This window comes from Muntiacus reevesi, chromosome X, assembly GCF_963930625.1.
Source record: "Muntiacus reevesi chromosome X, mMunRee1.1, whole genome shotgun sequence".
NCBI lineage: Eukaryota > Metazoa > Chordata > Mammalia > Artiodactyla > Cervidae > Muntiacus > Muntiacus reevesi.
This window is the reverse complement of record NC_089271.1, coordinates 99,797,811-99,814,398: the sequence shown is the minus strand read 5'-3', so window position 1 is coordinate 99,814,398 and position 16,588 is coordinate 99,797,811. Positions and strand designations below refer to the sequence as shown.

The 16,588-nt window shown below is 40.9% G+C and overlaps 1 protein-coding gene across 3 annotated transcripts in view; it reads left to right on the top strand.

The window, feature by feature from the left end:
* MTM1 (myotubularin 1) overlaps positions 1–16,588 on the top strand; it is a 91,236-nt gene that overhangs the window by 13,851 nt on the left and 60,797 nt on the right. For 2 of the 3 annotated variants that reach the window (XM_065916162.1, XM_065916161.1), the window contains exons 2-4: positions 9,299–9,371; positions 11,389–11,461; positions 13,223–13,317. In XM_065916162.1, coding sequence (XP_065772234.1) covers positions 9,309–9,371; positions 11,389–11,461; positions 13,223–13,317 — 231 coding nt within the window. In that variant the 5' untranslated portion in view covers positions 9,299–9,308. The remainder of the gene's footprint in view (positions 1–9,298; positions 9,372–11,388; positions 11,462–13,222; positions 13,318–16,588) is intronic. The other variant, XM_065916163.1, reaches the window with a different exon arrangement.

Genomic DNA, 16,588 nt, shown 5'->3' with positions numbered 1-16,588 from the left:
TGATCTTAGTTTTTGAATGTTGAGTTTAGGCCAGCTTTTTCACTGTCTTCTTTCACTCTCATCAAGAAGCGCTTTAGTTCCTCTTCGCTTTCTACCATTAGAGTGGTATCATCTGTATATCTGGGGTTGTTAATATTTTTCCTGGCAATCTTGATTGCATAAAACAATTCTCCAGATTACCAGCAACCAGCAGAAGTTAGAGGGGATAAAGAAAGTTCCTCTCTGCCCTAGAGCCTTCCACGGGTGAGATGGGGTGGGTGGCATGCTCCTGCCAATGTCCTGATTGCAGACTTGTAGCCTCCAGAACCGTGCAGAAAGAAATTTCTGTTCTAAGCATCCAGTTTGTGGTTCTTTGTTTCAGCAGCCCCAGACACCCATCCATTATTTTGTCTTTTCCCCCCTTGCTGCTTGAATTAGTGTGTTGACAACCCTGTGATTTCATTTCATCTCAAATGGTAGCATTGCCTCCATTTTCATCCATTATCCACCTTCTCCACATATTTTGAAGCTCTGATTTACCAGAGAGATGCAAAATGTCATCAAATAGGTAATTACAGTATAGCACAAGAAGTGAAATGTTAGGAATTTATGCAGCATACAGAGAAATGAAGCATGTGTGTGTTGTGGGTGTACGTGTATACGTGGGCAGACCCGTCCTCTGTCATGAAGCAGGTACCTAAAGACCCAGTGCAAACACAGCTCTTACTTCTCCTCCCAGTGAACATGCTTGAAAGGAATTGAGCCGAATGGCAGGTTGTCGTCTCCAACCTTCTCTCCTTTCTTTGTTTTTCTAGAAATTGCACATCGGTTCTTCAGTTTCTTTCTGATCCTTCCCCTTTAGTGCTAATTCCTGTTGGATTCTTTGTCAGTGATGCCCTGTCTGGGAAGGTCCATGGGAAGTTCAGTGTTCTGAACTGGCACCTTCATCACTGATATAGCTGTGACTCTTCATATGGGTTTTACCTTCAACAATTGCCATTTTAACTTTTGCGTAAGAAGGTCCTTTTCAATTATAAATTGAAAATATACTTTTGGGGAATAGTTTCTCCCAGGGGAAAATAGTTCAACCAAATACAGTTCTGTCATGGAGCAGATGGATCAGCTGGGTTCCTGCATGAGTTTGGGAATTGGCAGGTGGATGGGGAACTTGATCTTGTTCCTATTTTAAAACTTTGTTTACTGGCAGGTATTTTGTGGTTACAAAATCCATTGGTGAATTTAATGATCTGTTTAAATGTATGTATGTTTTACTAGGTTGCCTTTTTATGTTTAAAAAAAAAAAAGTTAACCTAATGGTAATTGGCTTTCCTAATAGTTGCTTCAGCATACCAATTTCAAGTTATGAAGTGTTTCTAAAGTTACTCTGTTCCATGGCCACTGCACATGCCACTGGAGCCAGTCAGCTGTCTTGAAGATGTGCCATTTGTCATGAGGGGACCAAGAAGTAGGCTGAATGGATCAGCACAGGTCTATCACTAACCACTGGAAAAATGATTCAAAATGCATTCTTCACTGATTCTGAATTATGTATTTTTTTAACCAAAAGGTCTTTGAAACATTTAAAGAAGTGGAAGTATTGTGATCTTTAAAATGAATAGTAAATATCAAAATGACACGAAGAGTGAGTTTCTAAATGAAATATGATTTAACATTTTGTAATTTCCAAAGAAGAGTCATGAAAACAATGTCCCTTGAGTCTTGAGACAAATCGAGAGACTCTAACACATGTATTGCAGGTGTCTATTTGGATAATAAGCCACTTACAATTGATGGGGGTACTCTTTTGGAATAACTATAGTTGGACCTACTCTGATACCTCTAGTGTATTTTTATATCCTTGAGTCAGAATAGAAGGTAAACAGGCAAGATCTCCACGTAGGGATCCCTGGGGTAGGAGTCAAGCATTTTCTTTTTTTAATGGAAGTAGGCATGCTTTGAGAGTAACCTGATTTAAAGCTGTCCAGAGCTTTGTCAAGATTATATGGATTATCTAAGAAAGAAAATGTGTGTACAGAATGGTTAGGCAGTGTTAGATAGCATATGTTTTATGGAAAATCCAGCCTAGTGTCTTAGCGCCACTTTGAGTAATGGCTTCAAAGCATCTCTTTCTAAGAGGAAGGGACCTGGTTTTTGAGTGCCTCTGCTTTACAATCTACTATTCCAGCATTTTACACATTTCTTATCACAACTCCATGAAGGTAGGTAGTATCATGCCCCACATACAGAGAACTGCAGTCTGTCCACGATTGAATGACTGTTATTAATCAAGTGTCAAAATTGGGATTTGAAAGCCAAACTGGTCTGAACACAGAATCCCTTCCTCTTTTCAACTGTGTCACACAAATTTTGCAGCTGGTCATAGTATGTTTTTGCAAGGCATAAGCTGTGAATGGTGGGGTTAATGGCTTATATGTTAGTTTAAAAGGGCATGATTATTATTTACTTTGGCTGAAGAAAGTTCATTTGGAAATACTTTAATAGTTGAAGACAGAGTGGCAGCCCATTTTTGTAAATAAAATCATGCTGGAATACAGCCACACCCCTGTATTTCCGTATTGCCTGTGGCTGCCACAAAGCCTAAAATAGTTTCTGGCCCTTCACAGAAAAAAGTTTGCAACCCTTGTTCCAAGAAAAATGTATAAAGGGACTTCCCTAGGAGTCCAGTGGCTAAGACTTCGCCTCCCAGTGCAGGGACTGTGGGTTTGATCCCTGGTTGGGGGGCTAAGATCCCACATGCCTCATGGCCAAAAAAGCATAATGTGAAAACAACAGAAACGATATTGTAAAGATATTCAATAAAGACTTTAAAAATTGTCCACATCAAAAGAAATCTGTAAAAAATGTATATGATGAAATAAACTCCTACTTTTGCAGGTCATCCTTTGTTTTCATGTGGGATGAACAAGTATAGAGATTGAATTGATTGTACCTGGTCTCTAAATGGCTGGGGTGTAAACAATTCTCTTTGGTTCAGGGTGGTTTGTTTGAGGGCATCTCAACACATCTTTTTCATTTCTTGCTCCGAGGTGGCCTACAATCAGAGCAACTTTAATGCAAAAGTCAGCATAACTTAGTTTTGTAAATCCTGTCCTGCATTCAGGTGCAGAACAGAAGTCTGCTAGTGGTTCTCACTGGGGGCGAAACTCCCCCTAGAGGTCAAATTGGAAACGAGGGGACAGTGTTTTTGTTTCTAGTGTAATTTGTATTGAAAAGTAAGTTATCACTGTCATTTTCTTTCTCCTTTATCCTGGAGGTCAGACATTATATTGATGATTTTTTAAATTGTGGATTTTTTAAAAATTATGGCTGGGTTGATAATATTCATGACTTTCATTACAGGCTAGCCAAAGGGGCTATACAGAAATTGGAGCATTGGATCTGGGAGTACTGAGCAGCTCGGCCCTAAGTGTTTGGTGTTTTTTTTTTTTCAAAATGGACTTCCAAGTAAAGAAAGCTCCCTTTGAAAAACCTGGAATTCTGGGCTGAGTAGCTGCTCACACATGACTTCTTGCTCGCTGGCAGCCTTTTGAAGTTGGTTTGCAGACTAGGTAGGTTTCCAAAGCTTTCAAAGGAGCCTCCAGAGAGAGATCATCCTTAAACTTTATTTAAACAGCAATACAGAATAAGAAAGCACAGCGAATAAAATCCAAAGTTGATGGCCTGTGTGCCTTTCCTCATGGTTTGTACATGGCAAGTGCAGGAAAACCCCTAATTGAGGGCCATTGATGGCAAATTGGTGACCATGGCAACTGAGCTCCCCTTGGAGTTTAGATTTTGCTTACAGAAGCCCAATGAGGTGAAGGTCAAATTTATTTTCCAATTCTGCTGCTTTGAGATGTTTCCAGTAAGGGTAAAACTGGCCCTTATTTATTTGAGAGTGTTTATAGTTACGTCTACCACAGGTATTTTGTGAAATCCTATTTTTCATAGGCAACAGAGAGGAGGGCAGTTTCTTAGTCTGGAAGAAGGACATGGGGGAAGAGGTCTTTGTATCTTAATTTGAAATACTGGGTTGGCCCAAAAGTGCATTCAGGTTTTTTGATACCAGCTGATGGAAAATCCCAAACGAACTTTTTGGCCAACCCAATATCTCTTCCAGCACAAAGTCTGTAGTGCAGAATGTTAGTTCTTTTTGGTGCAAGTTCTTTATGGTGTTTCAGAGTGTGAGAAGTCAGTGCTGCCCTTCTGATGAGCAGAGCCATGGAGCCTTGAGCATCTTGGTTAACTGAGGGTTGGCTCTACCCCTTTTTTAAGCTTGCATACATTTCTGACTTAGAGGAAATATTACGCAAACAACAGTTCATTCATTCTTGTAACGAATACCTATTGAGTACCTACTGGCTGCCAGGCACTGTACCAGGTGCTGTAACTGCTTTGTTGTTTAGTCGCTCAGTCGTGTCTGACTCTTTGTGACCCTATGAACTGTGGCCTGCGAGGCTCCTCCATCCATGGGATTCTCCAGACACGAATACTGGAATGGGTTGCCATTTCTTTCTCCAGGGGATCTTCCTGACGCAGGGATTGAACCCGTGTCTCTTGCATCTCCTGCACTGCAGGCAGATTCTTTACCTCTGAGCCACCTGGGTTGGAACTGCAGCATTAAATAAAACAGACCATAATCCTTCTCTTCTGGGGGCTTGTGTTCTGGTATGCCAGAGGTGGAGAGTAATAACAGATTATCTGAAAGGGGGTAAGTGGTAGGGAAAGGAGACGGGGGTGGGGGGTGGTAGAAAGAGCAGAGAGACAGAGAGACAGGGGGAAGAGAGGTGAAGGGACACAGAGGGAGGGACAGAGGGAGATACCATGAGACCATTGAGGTTAGTTGTCTTAAATTTAGAGAGACAGAACTGAGGCCATGCCGTGACTTTTAGGCTTCTCTGATAGGTCAGTTGGTAAAGAATCTGCCTGCAATGCAGGAGACCCTGGTTTGATTCCTGGGTCAGGAAGATCCACTGGAGAAGGGATAGGCTACCTACTCCAGTCTTCGTATTCTTGGGCTTCCCTTGTGGCTGAGCTGGTAAAGAACCCGCCTGCAATGCGGGAGACCTGTGGTTCAATCCCTGGGTTGGAAAGATCCCCTGGAGAAGGGAAAGGCTACCCACTCCGGTATCCTAGCTTAGAGAATTCCATGGACTGCCGTCCATGGGGTTGCAAAGAGTCGGACACGACTGAGTGACTTTTTCACTTTGTGACTTTCAAAGATTTTTAAATGATACCACCTTTATGTAGCTTTATTTGAAGGGGTTGGGGGCGGGTCCCAAAGATTGCTTGCCTAGATGAGTTTTCTTAACTGTTTCTTAGTCTAAAACTCCTTCTCTCCTGAGATTGGGACCAGTCTCATCAACCTGCTTTCTTTAGAAATAGAAATCACTTGGATGCACTTGTCTGTGGGTGGAAAGGATACTGCCATGCTTGGAGACCTGTCTGGAGCTGGTCCTGCCTCAGACTCACGCTAGAGCCTTGTTGCACCCCTTCTGGGCTTTCCTGTCATCTTCTCTGTAATGGGAGAGATGCTTAGTCGCTCAGTTGTGTTTGACTTTTTATGACCTCATGGACTCTAGCCCACTAGGCTCCTCTATCCATGGGGATTCTCCAGGCAGGACTATGGGAGTGTGTTGCCATGACCTCCTCCAGGAGATCTTCCCAACCCACAGATCAAACCCAGTCTCCTGCATTGCAGGTAGATTCTTTACCATCTGAGCCACCAGGGAAGCCCAAGAATACTGGAATGGGTAGCCTATCCCTTCTTCAGGGGATTTTCTCAACCTTGGAATTGAACTGGAATCTCCTGCATTGCAGGAGGATTCTTTACCAGTTGAGATACCAGGGAAGGCCAATGGGAGAGGACTGGCCTTAAATCATCAGAAGTTTTTTTCAGGATCAAAAAAGATAGAAGTCTACCTTTGGTTAGATTCCTGAAATTAGCATATATATAGGGAATTAAGTGTCAATTTTCACTTTAAAGCCGGGGTAGCCCAGATTCAATGTTTTTTAAAATAAAAAGGATTAAAGCTGATCTTTAGGGGCTTGGGGCAAAATACACTATAACCAAAAAGGTACCTGACCTATGTAAACTTTACTGTAGCTTTTAATTATTATTGAATTCCATTTAGAGCAACAGATATTTTACAGATGAAGATATGGATGCTTGATAAGTTAGAGCCATCCCAGGGCCTGTGCTCATCTGTCTAGCACATTTTCCACAGCGCTGCTCTGCTTCCCAGGCTCCTAATGAGACAGTATTTTCATGTACTTTTTCAAGAGAAGCTTTATAGCTAGGTCACCACCAGCCATAGCACTATCCCTGTAGTAGTGAGCTTTCTTCCTAGTATTTCTGGGATCAAGACTAATGTGTAGAAGAATTGCTTATGGCATCAGTATTCAGTTATTATCCTCTCATTATTTAAAAGGATGCTAATAATTTGTTAACAAATATACCAGGCACTGTTCTAAGCCCTTCGGTATATTGCTTCATTTTGCCCAACTGTGCTGTAGTAAGATAGAGGTAATAGCAACCAAAGCCCAGAGAAGTGAAATAATCCGCTCAAGGTCAAATATATGACTTGCAACGTTGGGATTTGAACGGAGTCAGCTCAATACCCATGCTGTCCAGCATCACACTGCTCCAGCTTGTGTACATTTCAGGGGTCCATTGGAACCCTTCAACAAAGAAAGGTTCACTGATGAGATCTGAAAGCAGATCTCATCATGGAACTAACCCATGTTACCCAGACCCTTGGATTTCTCAGTTCTGCACTCAGTTCAGCTTTTAATAGTAGCAGTTTCTAGGATAACTCTACATATGCAGGCTTTAGACATTAAGACAGCACATTATTTGATTCTGTTTATATGAAATGTCCAGAATGGGCAAACCTGTAGAGATAGAAAGCAAATTTGTGATCAAGGCTGAGAGAATGGGGAGTGACAGTGACTATTAATGGGTATGGGGTTTTGGGTGGTGGTGGTGAAAATGTTCTAAAACTGATTGTGATGATGGTTGTGCAGTCCCATTAAGTTGTTCACTTGAAACGCGTGTGTTGTATAGTATGTGAGTTATAGCTCAATTAGGTAGTAAAAAATAAGGAAAAAAGGAAGACTTTCCTCTGTTATATTTAGTTCATTTTAAATTGATTTTTTTTTCTTAATGAGGATTGAAGAAAACAGGAAGATTTATCTTTCTTTTATGGTTTAGAAGCAGACTGGTGAAGACTGAGTCGATTATATAGCCCAACGCTCGAAATGTCTTACATTTACTTGACAGTAATAATTTATTATTTTTTTCATTTATTTTTATTAGTTGGAGGCTAATTACTTTACGATATTGTAGTGGTTTTTGTCATACATTGACATGAATCAGCCATGGATTTACATGTATTCCCCATCCCGATCCCCCCTCCCACCTCCCTCTCTATCCGATCCCTCTGGGTCTTCCCAGTGCACCAGGCCCAAGCACTTGTCTCATGCATCCAACCTGGGCTGGTGATCTTTGACAGTAATAATTAACATGTGTTTGAAGATGTTGACTTATAAAAATGTTAGAGCATATGATTACTAAAAGTAATTTTATATCTTAATTAAAAAATCCCCAAAATATGTAATATTGTTTAGTTGATAGAATAATTTCAGGGCAGAAACATATGACCTTATCTATCCACTCCTTCTCATCCACTCTGCTGTCTCAGAGAATAATGGGTTATTTTGATTGGGTTTGGATTTATGGTTAGAGTGGTTTTTCAAGGCTATTTTGTCTGAATTTAATTCATTCTAGAGATATTCATTAATCTTTTTTAAAAAGTTATTTCTAATTTTACATTGTGCTACCTCTTAATAGTATCAGGTTTTTTAAGTTTAGTATTCCTTTGTATAAAGACATATTTTATTTTCCCCTAACTGTTCATGTTTCAGCCTCAGCAGTTTCCTAGTTCCAGTGTTCTGGGACTTGGTGAACCAAATATACAAGGTGACAGTGTAGTGATGTTTCACAGTAGTATGTATTTTGCACATAATCAGTCATTTCATTCACCAAATAGTTATGAATGTCATTGTGTGCCAGGAGATAGCCATGACCCAAATGGACCCCCACCCTTGCCCTTGGAAAGCTGAGCTCTGGTGGCGGAAGCCCGGAGTCGCTAATCTTATAAGATTGTTCTCACCTGGCTGTCTCGCTGCATCTTTGTCCTGATGGGTACCTTCATCTTCATCTTTTGTCACCTTTCTCAGGCATTTCTTTAGGACACTGACCAGCAGCACACAGCTATCAAATTCCAAGTTTTGTACCAAGTGGTAGTAGTGTTCTCCATGCCAGATTTTGTTAGTTGGTCTTTTAATAAGCCCAGCAAAAAAAAAAAATTCTATAAATATTCACAATTATCTTGCTAAACTGAATATGGTTTAACCACCAGTGACTTCATATGTATCTCTCTGTAATTAACTTTGATAAATAAAATAGCCAAAGCATTGCTTAGTTTCCTGTTGTTGCTATAATCTTCAAAAGTCTAAGTAAACCCCTGGGTTAACAAGGTAATTGTATGTGTTCTGCATATGATGGCTTCATTTATGTCTGAAAGAAAGAAAGTGAAGTCGCCCAGTCGTGTCCGACTCTTTGCAACCCCATGGACTGTATCCCACCAGGCTCCTCTGTCCATGGGATTTCCCAGGCAAGAATACAGGAGTGGGTTGCCATTTCCTTCTCCAGGGGATCTTCCCAACCCAGGGATCGAACCTAGGTCTCCAGCATTGTAGGCAGAAGCTTTACTGTCTGAGCCACCAGGAAGTCATTTATGTATGAACTGGGATGAATATGCCTTATTTAATGAAATATATACATTCCCTAGAAGGTGCTGATTAATAAAATCCTACTAGTTTGATTTCCATCAAATCCATGTCACTTTAGCTTGCCTTAATTGAGAGAAGACAGAACTATTAAAGAGGAAAGAAGTGTAAGTTCAATGGTCTGACCTTTTTCTCTCTCTGCTTGGCTCTCTTAATTGTCTTTACAAATTAAGAAGTATGGACATTTGAAGCCTGTTGTGTAATTAATAAACATTAAGTTTTCTCCGATGATAGGAACATGTGTGGTGTCTTCTGCTGAGCTCCCCCTTCTCTGTTTCTTCATGGTTCCCTGCGCCTTCATTGGAGCTCTTTCCCATGAGTTGTGCTGTGGTTGGTCCTTCACGTGTCTCATTCCTATGAGGGAAACAGGGCCTGTCAAGTGTCCTCCTGTTTGTACTCAATTGCAGTATGTTTGAAATTGCATACAATTTTGTTGATTTCTTGAATTCATTGTCTTTCTTGGTAGAGTTTCCAGTATGGCCTCAGCACCAACTTCCAAATATAATTCACACTCCTTGGAGAATGAGTCTATTAAGAGGGTAAGTTGAGTTTTCAGATTTATTTATTCCTGTTTCTCTGCATTTCTCTTTTCATATTTGAATATTAGCTGCTCATTCTGGGTTTCTTGAATTATTCATTTCATTATTCATTCACATAATGCAAATTCTTTGATACACATAGTTTTATTTGTTAACCCATCTCGTTCCATAAAAGACGGACTACCGTAGGTGTGTTCAGTGAGCTTTGTTTGTAAATCCTTTCATATAACTTCATTTTTGAGAATCTCTGACTTGTGAACCACTGCCAGACATTACATTTAAGATACTAGGTAATCTCTTGCCCCTGAAAGCTTTCTGAAGAAGAGTTCAGAAGACCAGGGCCCACCAAGCAGGATATTAACACCTTCCTCAACATTGAAGGAGGCATTCCTGGCTGAGAAAAATCTGCCTTGCCCTGCTAGGTATAAAATGCTCAGCTTGCAAGCACTAAAGCATATTAAAAATTAGCTAGGAATTTTTATTTTGTACCTGAACAAAAAGGGATAAAACCACTAAAAATCCAACAAAGCCCCCCTCTTTGACAGCTTATCCCTCACCTAAATACACAAGCTGCACTTCCCCTGTTTCATACTACTTTACATCTGCATGCTGCTGCTGCTGCTAAGTCACTTCAGTCGTGTCTGACTCTGTGCGACCCCATAGACGGCAGCCCACCAGGCTCCCCCGTCCCTGGGGGAGCAAGAATACTGGAGTGGGTTGCCATTTCCTTCTCCAATGCATGAAAGTGAAAAATGAAAGTGAAGTCGCTCAGTCGTGTCCGACTCTTAGCGACCCCACGGACTGCAGCCTACCAGGCTCCTCCGTCCATGGAATTTTCCAGGCAAGAGTATTGGAGTGGGGTGCCATTGCCTTCTCCGTTGCATTTGCATAGCCCCTGATAATTCCCAGAAGTGTGCTTGTGCAGTTTCTTTCACTTAATATTCACAAAACTCCTTTGAGGCAAGGATTACTAGCTTTACACATGAAATGATTGCAGCGTGACTGTGGAAAACAACTAGAAAAAAATGAATGAAAAATAGCGGTTTAAAAAACTCTTTTCCCAAACAGATGTTAGTGATGTGTCTGGCACGTCCTAGAGTGGACACAGGCCCCACATCATTGGCACTTATCCACTGGGGCAGCGGAATAGATTGAAAGACTCCTTTCCCAGGCATCCAAGTCACTTGGCAAATTAGCCTCGCAGAACTCACCTTGGCTTTAGTGGTTTGTACTGCCTGGTTGACACAGTGGCTGCTGTTATTGAATGAGGATACCTCTAAAGGCAGAAGGCCTAGAGATGTAGTAGCGTCACATGAAGAATTTGTGTGTAGATGGTTTCCAAGGCCCTGGTTGGCTCAAAAGTTCAATGCCAGGCCTCCTCATCCTCTTACCTAGTTACTTACATGAGAAAAGATGTTAGTAAAATAGGAAACCCAGTGTGTAGTAACTGTTATTTTCTGACGTGTGAGAAGATGCTGTAATTACTGTTGCTCAGTTAAGGCCCCATTAAAATGAAGTTTTCATTCCTTCTCTCAACAAAATAGAACTAAATAGTATGGAAAAAAACTGCCACAGTATATGTGTATCTATAGAATATACTCAGTGAATTATGTCTCTTAGTGGGAGATAGTGAAGGACAGGGAAGCCTGGTGTGCTGCAGTCCATGGGGTCGCAAAAAGTCAGACACAACTTAGTGACTAAACAACAACATAGAATACACTTAATATTTACTTTTTATCACTTTCCTGAACACTTAACTGTAAAGCACTTGGAAGGGGTGTTTAATTAATATCACTGAAAAGTGTACTAATGTTATTTACAGACTAAAAGTTAACACAGCTAATGAATGTTGAATGCTAAGTTGTATTTTTTAGTTGTTTTGATTTTCTGTGCCAATTTTCTATAATGGTCACTATGTCTCTAACTTTTTAATTTGCAAACAGTATTTCTGGTTAGTTGCTTAACATCCTGTGCAAATGTCATGTCCTTACTTCTGATGACACCGTTTTGTTTCCAGACTTCTAGGGATGGAGTTAATCGGGATGTGGGAGAGACTCTTCCTAGACTTCCAGGAGAGATTCGCATTACTGGTAAGGCCTGTGAGGTTAGGATTTTCATAGATTGATGAGAGTTCTAGGAGGGTCAGGTGGCTCCAATCCCTCTGACTCTTTCGAAGTCACATTTAGACAGATAGGCTAGATTTGTTTAAAGTGTTAATATAGTGAGAACTCTCTGCATTTGTTTCTTGATCAAAGAGTTCTCTTGAGCTTCATGCTCTCCATGACAGTGATATTTTTTTCCTCTGTACCAAGTCAGAATTATTTTGGAAAAAAAATGTGGATTATATCTTTCAAGGCTCTCACTGGAGCTATAAGCTCTTATGGTTTGAGGTTATAAGAACAAAATGGTATTAAGATTTTCCAGCCTATCATGTATGCTTTAAAACGATCAACTTCGAGGCTTAAAGTCCAAGTACTCTCTTCTTTGAAATATAAGGAGAAATATTGGTTTAAAATAGCTTTTATTTGACAGATAGCTAAAATTAGAAATGTTGATGTAACATTCTGATTTTTGTCTTACTTTATTCACTGTAAGTTCGTATTAAGAGGAAGGTATCTACTTTGGAAAGACTAGATCATTCTGGCTTAATCCAGAAGCACCTGACAGCTTCTAAGCAAAGTGCTAAGATTGTAAGCATTAACATTTTATTTTTTTTTTAGAGTTGACATCCCTATTTCAGATTCCCATTTGGTGATGATAGGGTTACCGTTGCTTCAGAGAACCTTTTGGTTTATTTACTAAGATCTGGGTTGTTTAGCTTAAATGACTGAGACCATGGTGCTAATCAGATTAAGGTCATAGATATGATACCTGTATGAATGAGTTAGCCATGCACAGCGAGAAACTACTCCATGTCCACAGGCTTGCACATATGATCCTAGTCTTGAAAAGGAAACGGGTGGCATGTTTCCATCCTAATTTGTGAATAAGAACAAAGAGAATATCTTACTTTTGATCATCTTCACATGTGAAGTTTTAGTTCTGTGTCAGTGTTAACACCTTCACAGAGGTAATAACTGATTGAATTAGCATGAAGTAGACTTACTGGATATTTTTCATTTAGCACCTGAGGAGAAAGGGGTTTCAAAGATTATTGTAAATAAACAAACAAATGCCATTAACACATTCAAGGACATCCTTGAAAAATAAGACAAAGTTACATTTTATTGTAATAACTCTCCTGATTTAGTTTCTCCTTATGTTTGATTCCACCAAAGATATACTAATTTCTTGGCCATCTGTTTCATGTCACTTAAAGGTGTGACATGAATCTAGCTCCACGCTTCTCTGGACTATTAAAACGGAAAGAATAGACTATAGAAACATTTCTGCTGCTGACAGTCATTTATTAAAAACATCTCAGTGTTTTGTGTGATTAGAGGTTGGCAAACCTCAAACCCAATCTGGGGGAGAGTCCGTGAGACTGTCCTTTGTGAATTGCCATCCTCTGGTTGAAGCCTGCAGTTCAGTAGTTACCTTGACAACCACTGGAAGGTAGCAGCACCAGTACCCTTATTCACTTCTGCTCTCCAGCTGTTAGGGTCTTGTCCCTAGGTAGTGGCAGCATGGTGGGTAAGCTCAGGTGATATGTGCCCCACCTCGTTCTCCCTCAGCTCCACTCTACCTAGCATGGTAATGTAGAAACATTGCCAGTGCTTGCTTTAGACCTTTTCAGTGATTTTTTAAATTGTAGTTATTCTTAGCAAATAGTTTATATTAAAGTAGTGCCATTTGTTGTGTATCTTGGTATATATTTCCATTATTTTAGGGTACTTTTTTTATCTTAATAGACAAAGAAGTTATTTACATATGCCCTTTCAATGGCCCCATTAAGGGAAGAGTTTACATCACAAATTATCGTCTTTATTTAAGAAGTTTGGAAACGGTAAGTAAAATCTAAGACCATAAAGATGACCCTAACTGTTAAAGATAATGCTAAACTGTTTCTCTTCTACCTTGCAAGATTGACTGTGGATCAGATTAACATGGGGGATATATTTGCTTCTCAACTCTTAATTTTTGGCTTACGCAAAGCTCATTTAACACTAACACCTGTAAATGTAGGACTAGAGTGAATTAAAATAAGTTTTGTCCTTCATAATATGGGGAGGGGGATTTGGTAACTGTACCTGTTTGCTCGTTTGGAGAGATTCCTTAGGTGGAGAACAGTGGTTCTTTACCAGAAGCACCGTTAAGAACCACTTGTGGCACTTAGCAGCCATTACAGATGCTGTGAGATACTGTATCCAAATGTCCAGGTCTGTGGTCCAGGCACAGTGGTCATTTTTTTTAAAAAACATCACAAACAAGGATGCTGATGTGAGTCCCTTGTGTAGACCCACTGCTCTAGAATTTTCCAAGTGTTCATTTACAGAACACCAGGTAATGGTTTAGAATTAGGATGTCTGTGGTGTGACTGAGTGCCACGCTACCTTTTATTCCATGGCATTTCAAGGAATGTTCCACTGGTGGAACAATGAGTTGGACATGAGATGCTCCAGAAGGGAAAGAGTGAATGAACAGCTGCTATGGCTGTCCCAGAAGGGTCTATGGTGGATGTGGTAGGTTCCCATTACCCAGGCCAGCTTGATGAGGTGGACCAAGCAGGATGAATAGGTCTGGGGCACATGAAAGAGGAGCCGAACATCAGCTTATAAATAGGAGATGTTGAGACTGTTGGGTGGAATCTAGTTTTTGTTTTACTGCTTTTACCCCACAACTTCTTTTGAACAGTTCTAATCTAGATTAGTTTGCATCTTTTGATTAAAAATTTTTTTTTTCATTTTTGTGTCCAACTTCTGAAAAATGCTGTTTATTTACTCTTATTGCCTTCGGTATGGGAGCCCACTTCTGTCGTGTTTCTAGGTCCACATGGTCCTGAGATTTGGTCTTTTATTTTTGTGAATCTATTCAGGCCTCTAAGTAAGAGTGGAGCTGAGCACATGTTCTAGTTTTCCAGAATGTGAAAGATTCTGAAACTTAACAGAGCAGTAACCCTCCCTTCTCCAAGGGATCTTGCCAACCCAGGGATTGAACCCAGGTCTTCTGCATTGCAGGTGCATTCTTTACCCTCTGAGCCACCAGGGATGCCTTTAACCCTTGGCAGCAGTTGTATTACAGAATTAATCATTTGAACAGGTGATTAAGTACCCAGGAAAGAAAAAACCCATTGGGAGTACTATTGGGAGTACCATTGACACATTGTCTTGGTTGAATCAAAGCATATGCCTGACCCTGACAAAGAAACATGGTGGCAGTGCACTTCGGTGGAGTTATAGACTGTGTAACTGGCATCAGGCCTTTGACTCAGAAGGTGGCTAAAGGGAAGGGAGCGGGGTTTGAAGTAGTTTTAATCTAAGATATTGGAGTGAAACTACTAATGTAAAATTTAGTGTAGCTAACATTTAGTTCATAAAAACCAGTAGTATCAGTGAAGGATGGAAGAGGTCTGTCTTTACAGGGACTCAAACTTGTCTGAAGGTGGGATGGATTAAAAAGTTAACAGACATATAGGCTGAACTAACTATAATACAGTATAATTCTGTATTATACTACACAATATAATACAACCAGCCAAAGTGAGACTCATTCTGTACAGCTCTCAAGTGTCAACTTGGGACACACTGAGAGATTTTATGCTAATGTATGCGATAATCATCAAAAATGAAATTAGAGCAGGTTGTTGACCAGCCAGACAGGCCCGGTTCCATTTCGTGCTATCACTATTGATGAACTGGGGAAATTATTTAAACTGCAGTGCCATGACAAGATTGTGTCTGTTCTGTGATCTCAAGTGTGGAAAGCAAACAAAAACTGTATGTCAAAAGGAGAGCAGAAAGAAATACACCAAGAGTGTTAATACTGGGAATATTTGGACATGCTTGTTTCCCTCCTCCCACTTGGAGGGAGCAGGCATTACTTTTGTAATTGGGTGAGCTTTTAGCTGGCATTATTTATTTTGTCTTTATGTGGCACTCCAGAGGCCAGGGATTAGCACTCAGTGGGTGAAGAAAAGACCCACTTGACACCAACTGCTAATCTTTGTCTTCTTCCACCAAGTTTTACATAAATATTTTGACCAATTGGCCACAGCATTTAGTCCAAGTATAAAAGCAAGCAGCTAATGGCAGAAAACATAGTATAAAGTAAGCCATTTGGGAGATTATGCAGAGACCTCAAAACATAGTCATCATAGTGTCTCTCAAAGTCCTAAATACGAACATTAATTGTGTATTCTGCTGCAAAATGTGAATGTTTCGTGTGTATTTGACGAAGAGCCATCATGTCCCTGGCCTTTGGAAGCGGAAACCTGTGTAGTTCAGGTATGTAAACACTGCAGTGGGAGCACGGCCAGACTCGGGAGTCAGGTGTCCTATTTCATCAGGTGATGTCCTGGGCTGGTGGACACAGTGGTCTTTGGGCTGCCACTCGGCCTTCTTCCCCTGGACCTCCTCTGGGGTCTCCCTACTCTACTCTAACTGGCTTACTGGAAATACTTGTTGGATCTCTGTTGCCCGCAGAATAAAATCCACTCTCCTTCGTGGGACAGAAAAATCCTTCTGAGTTCTCTTGCCTCATTTCATAGCGCTTCTCCCTGTGCTGTTGTCTCTTCCCTGCCTGTGAGGTCCTTCTGGGCTATTCTTGCTGTGCCTGGATGCCCTCTTGTCCCTCAGAACCCACTCAAAAATCACGTCCTCCCTGGAGCCTTCACCAGTTTCCATCATAGCCCTCACTCCCTCTCTGTGTGCCTGCTCCCATGTTAAGACTTACTACTGGGCACCTCCCCTGCCCACTCTGAACATCTAACATCCCTCCCGCTCCTCCTCTCCCCCTTTCATGTTTATTCATTCCTTCACTGTCTCCTACTTTATATATTTTACTGCTTTCCTCATTCCAGTCCGTCTGAGGCCAGGGATGCCTTGTGATTTTTCACTGCTGTGCTCTGAGACCTAGGACAGAGCATGGCGCCTGGCAGTGAAGGATTTCAGCCATATCTATGTGCCAGTGTCTCTGTGGCCATCAGTAATGGGGGGTCCTCCTGGTCCTCCATGTAGACAAGAGGTACTCAATAGTATTGTGCTCTAAGTGATGGGGAGGCAGCAGGCAGCGTGAACCACACTCAGTCATGGCATCCTGAGCACCACCATTGTTTTTGA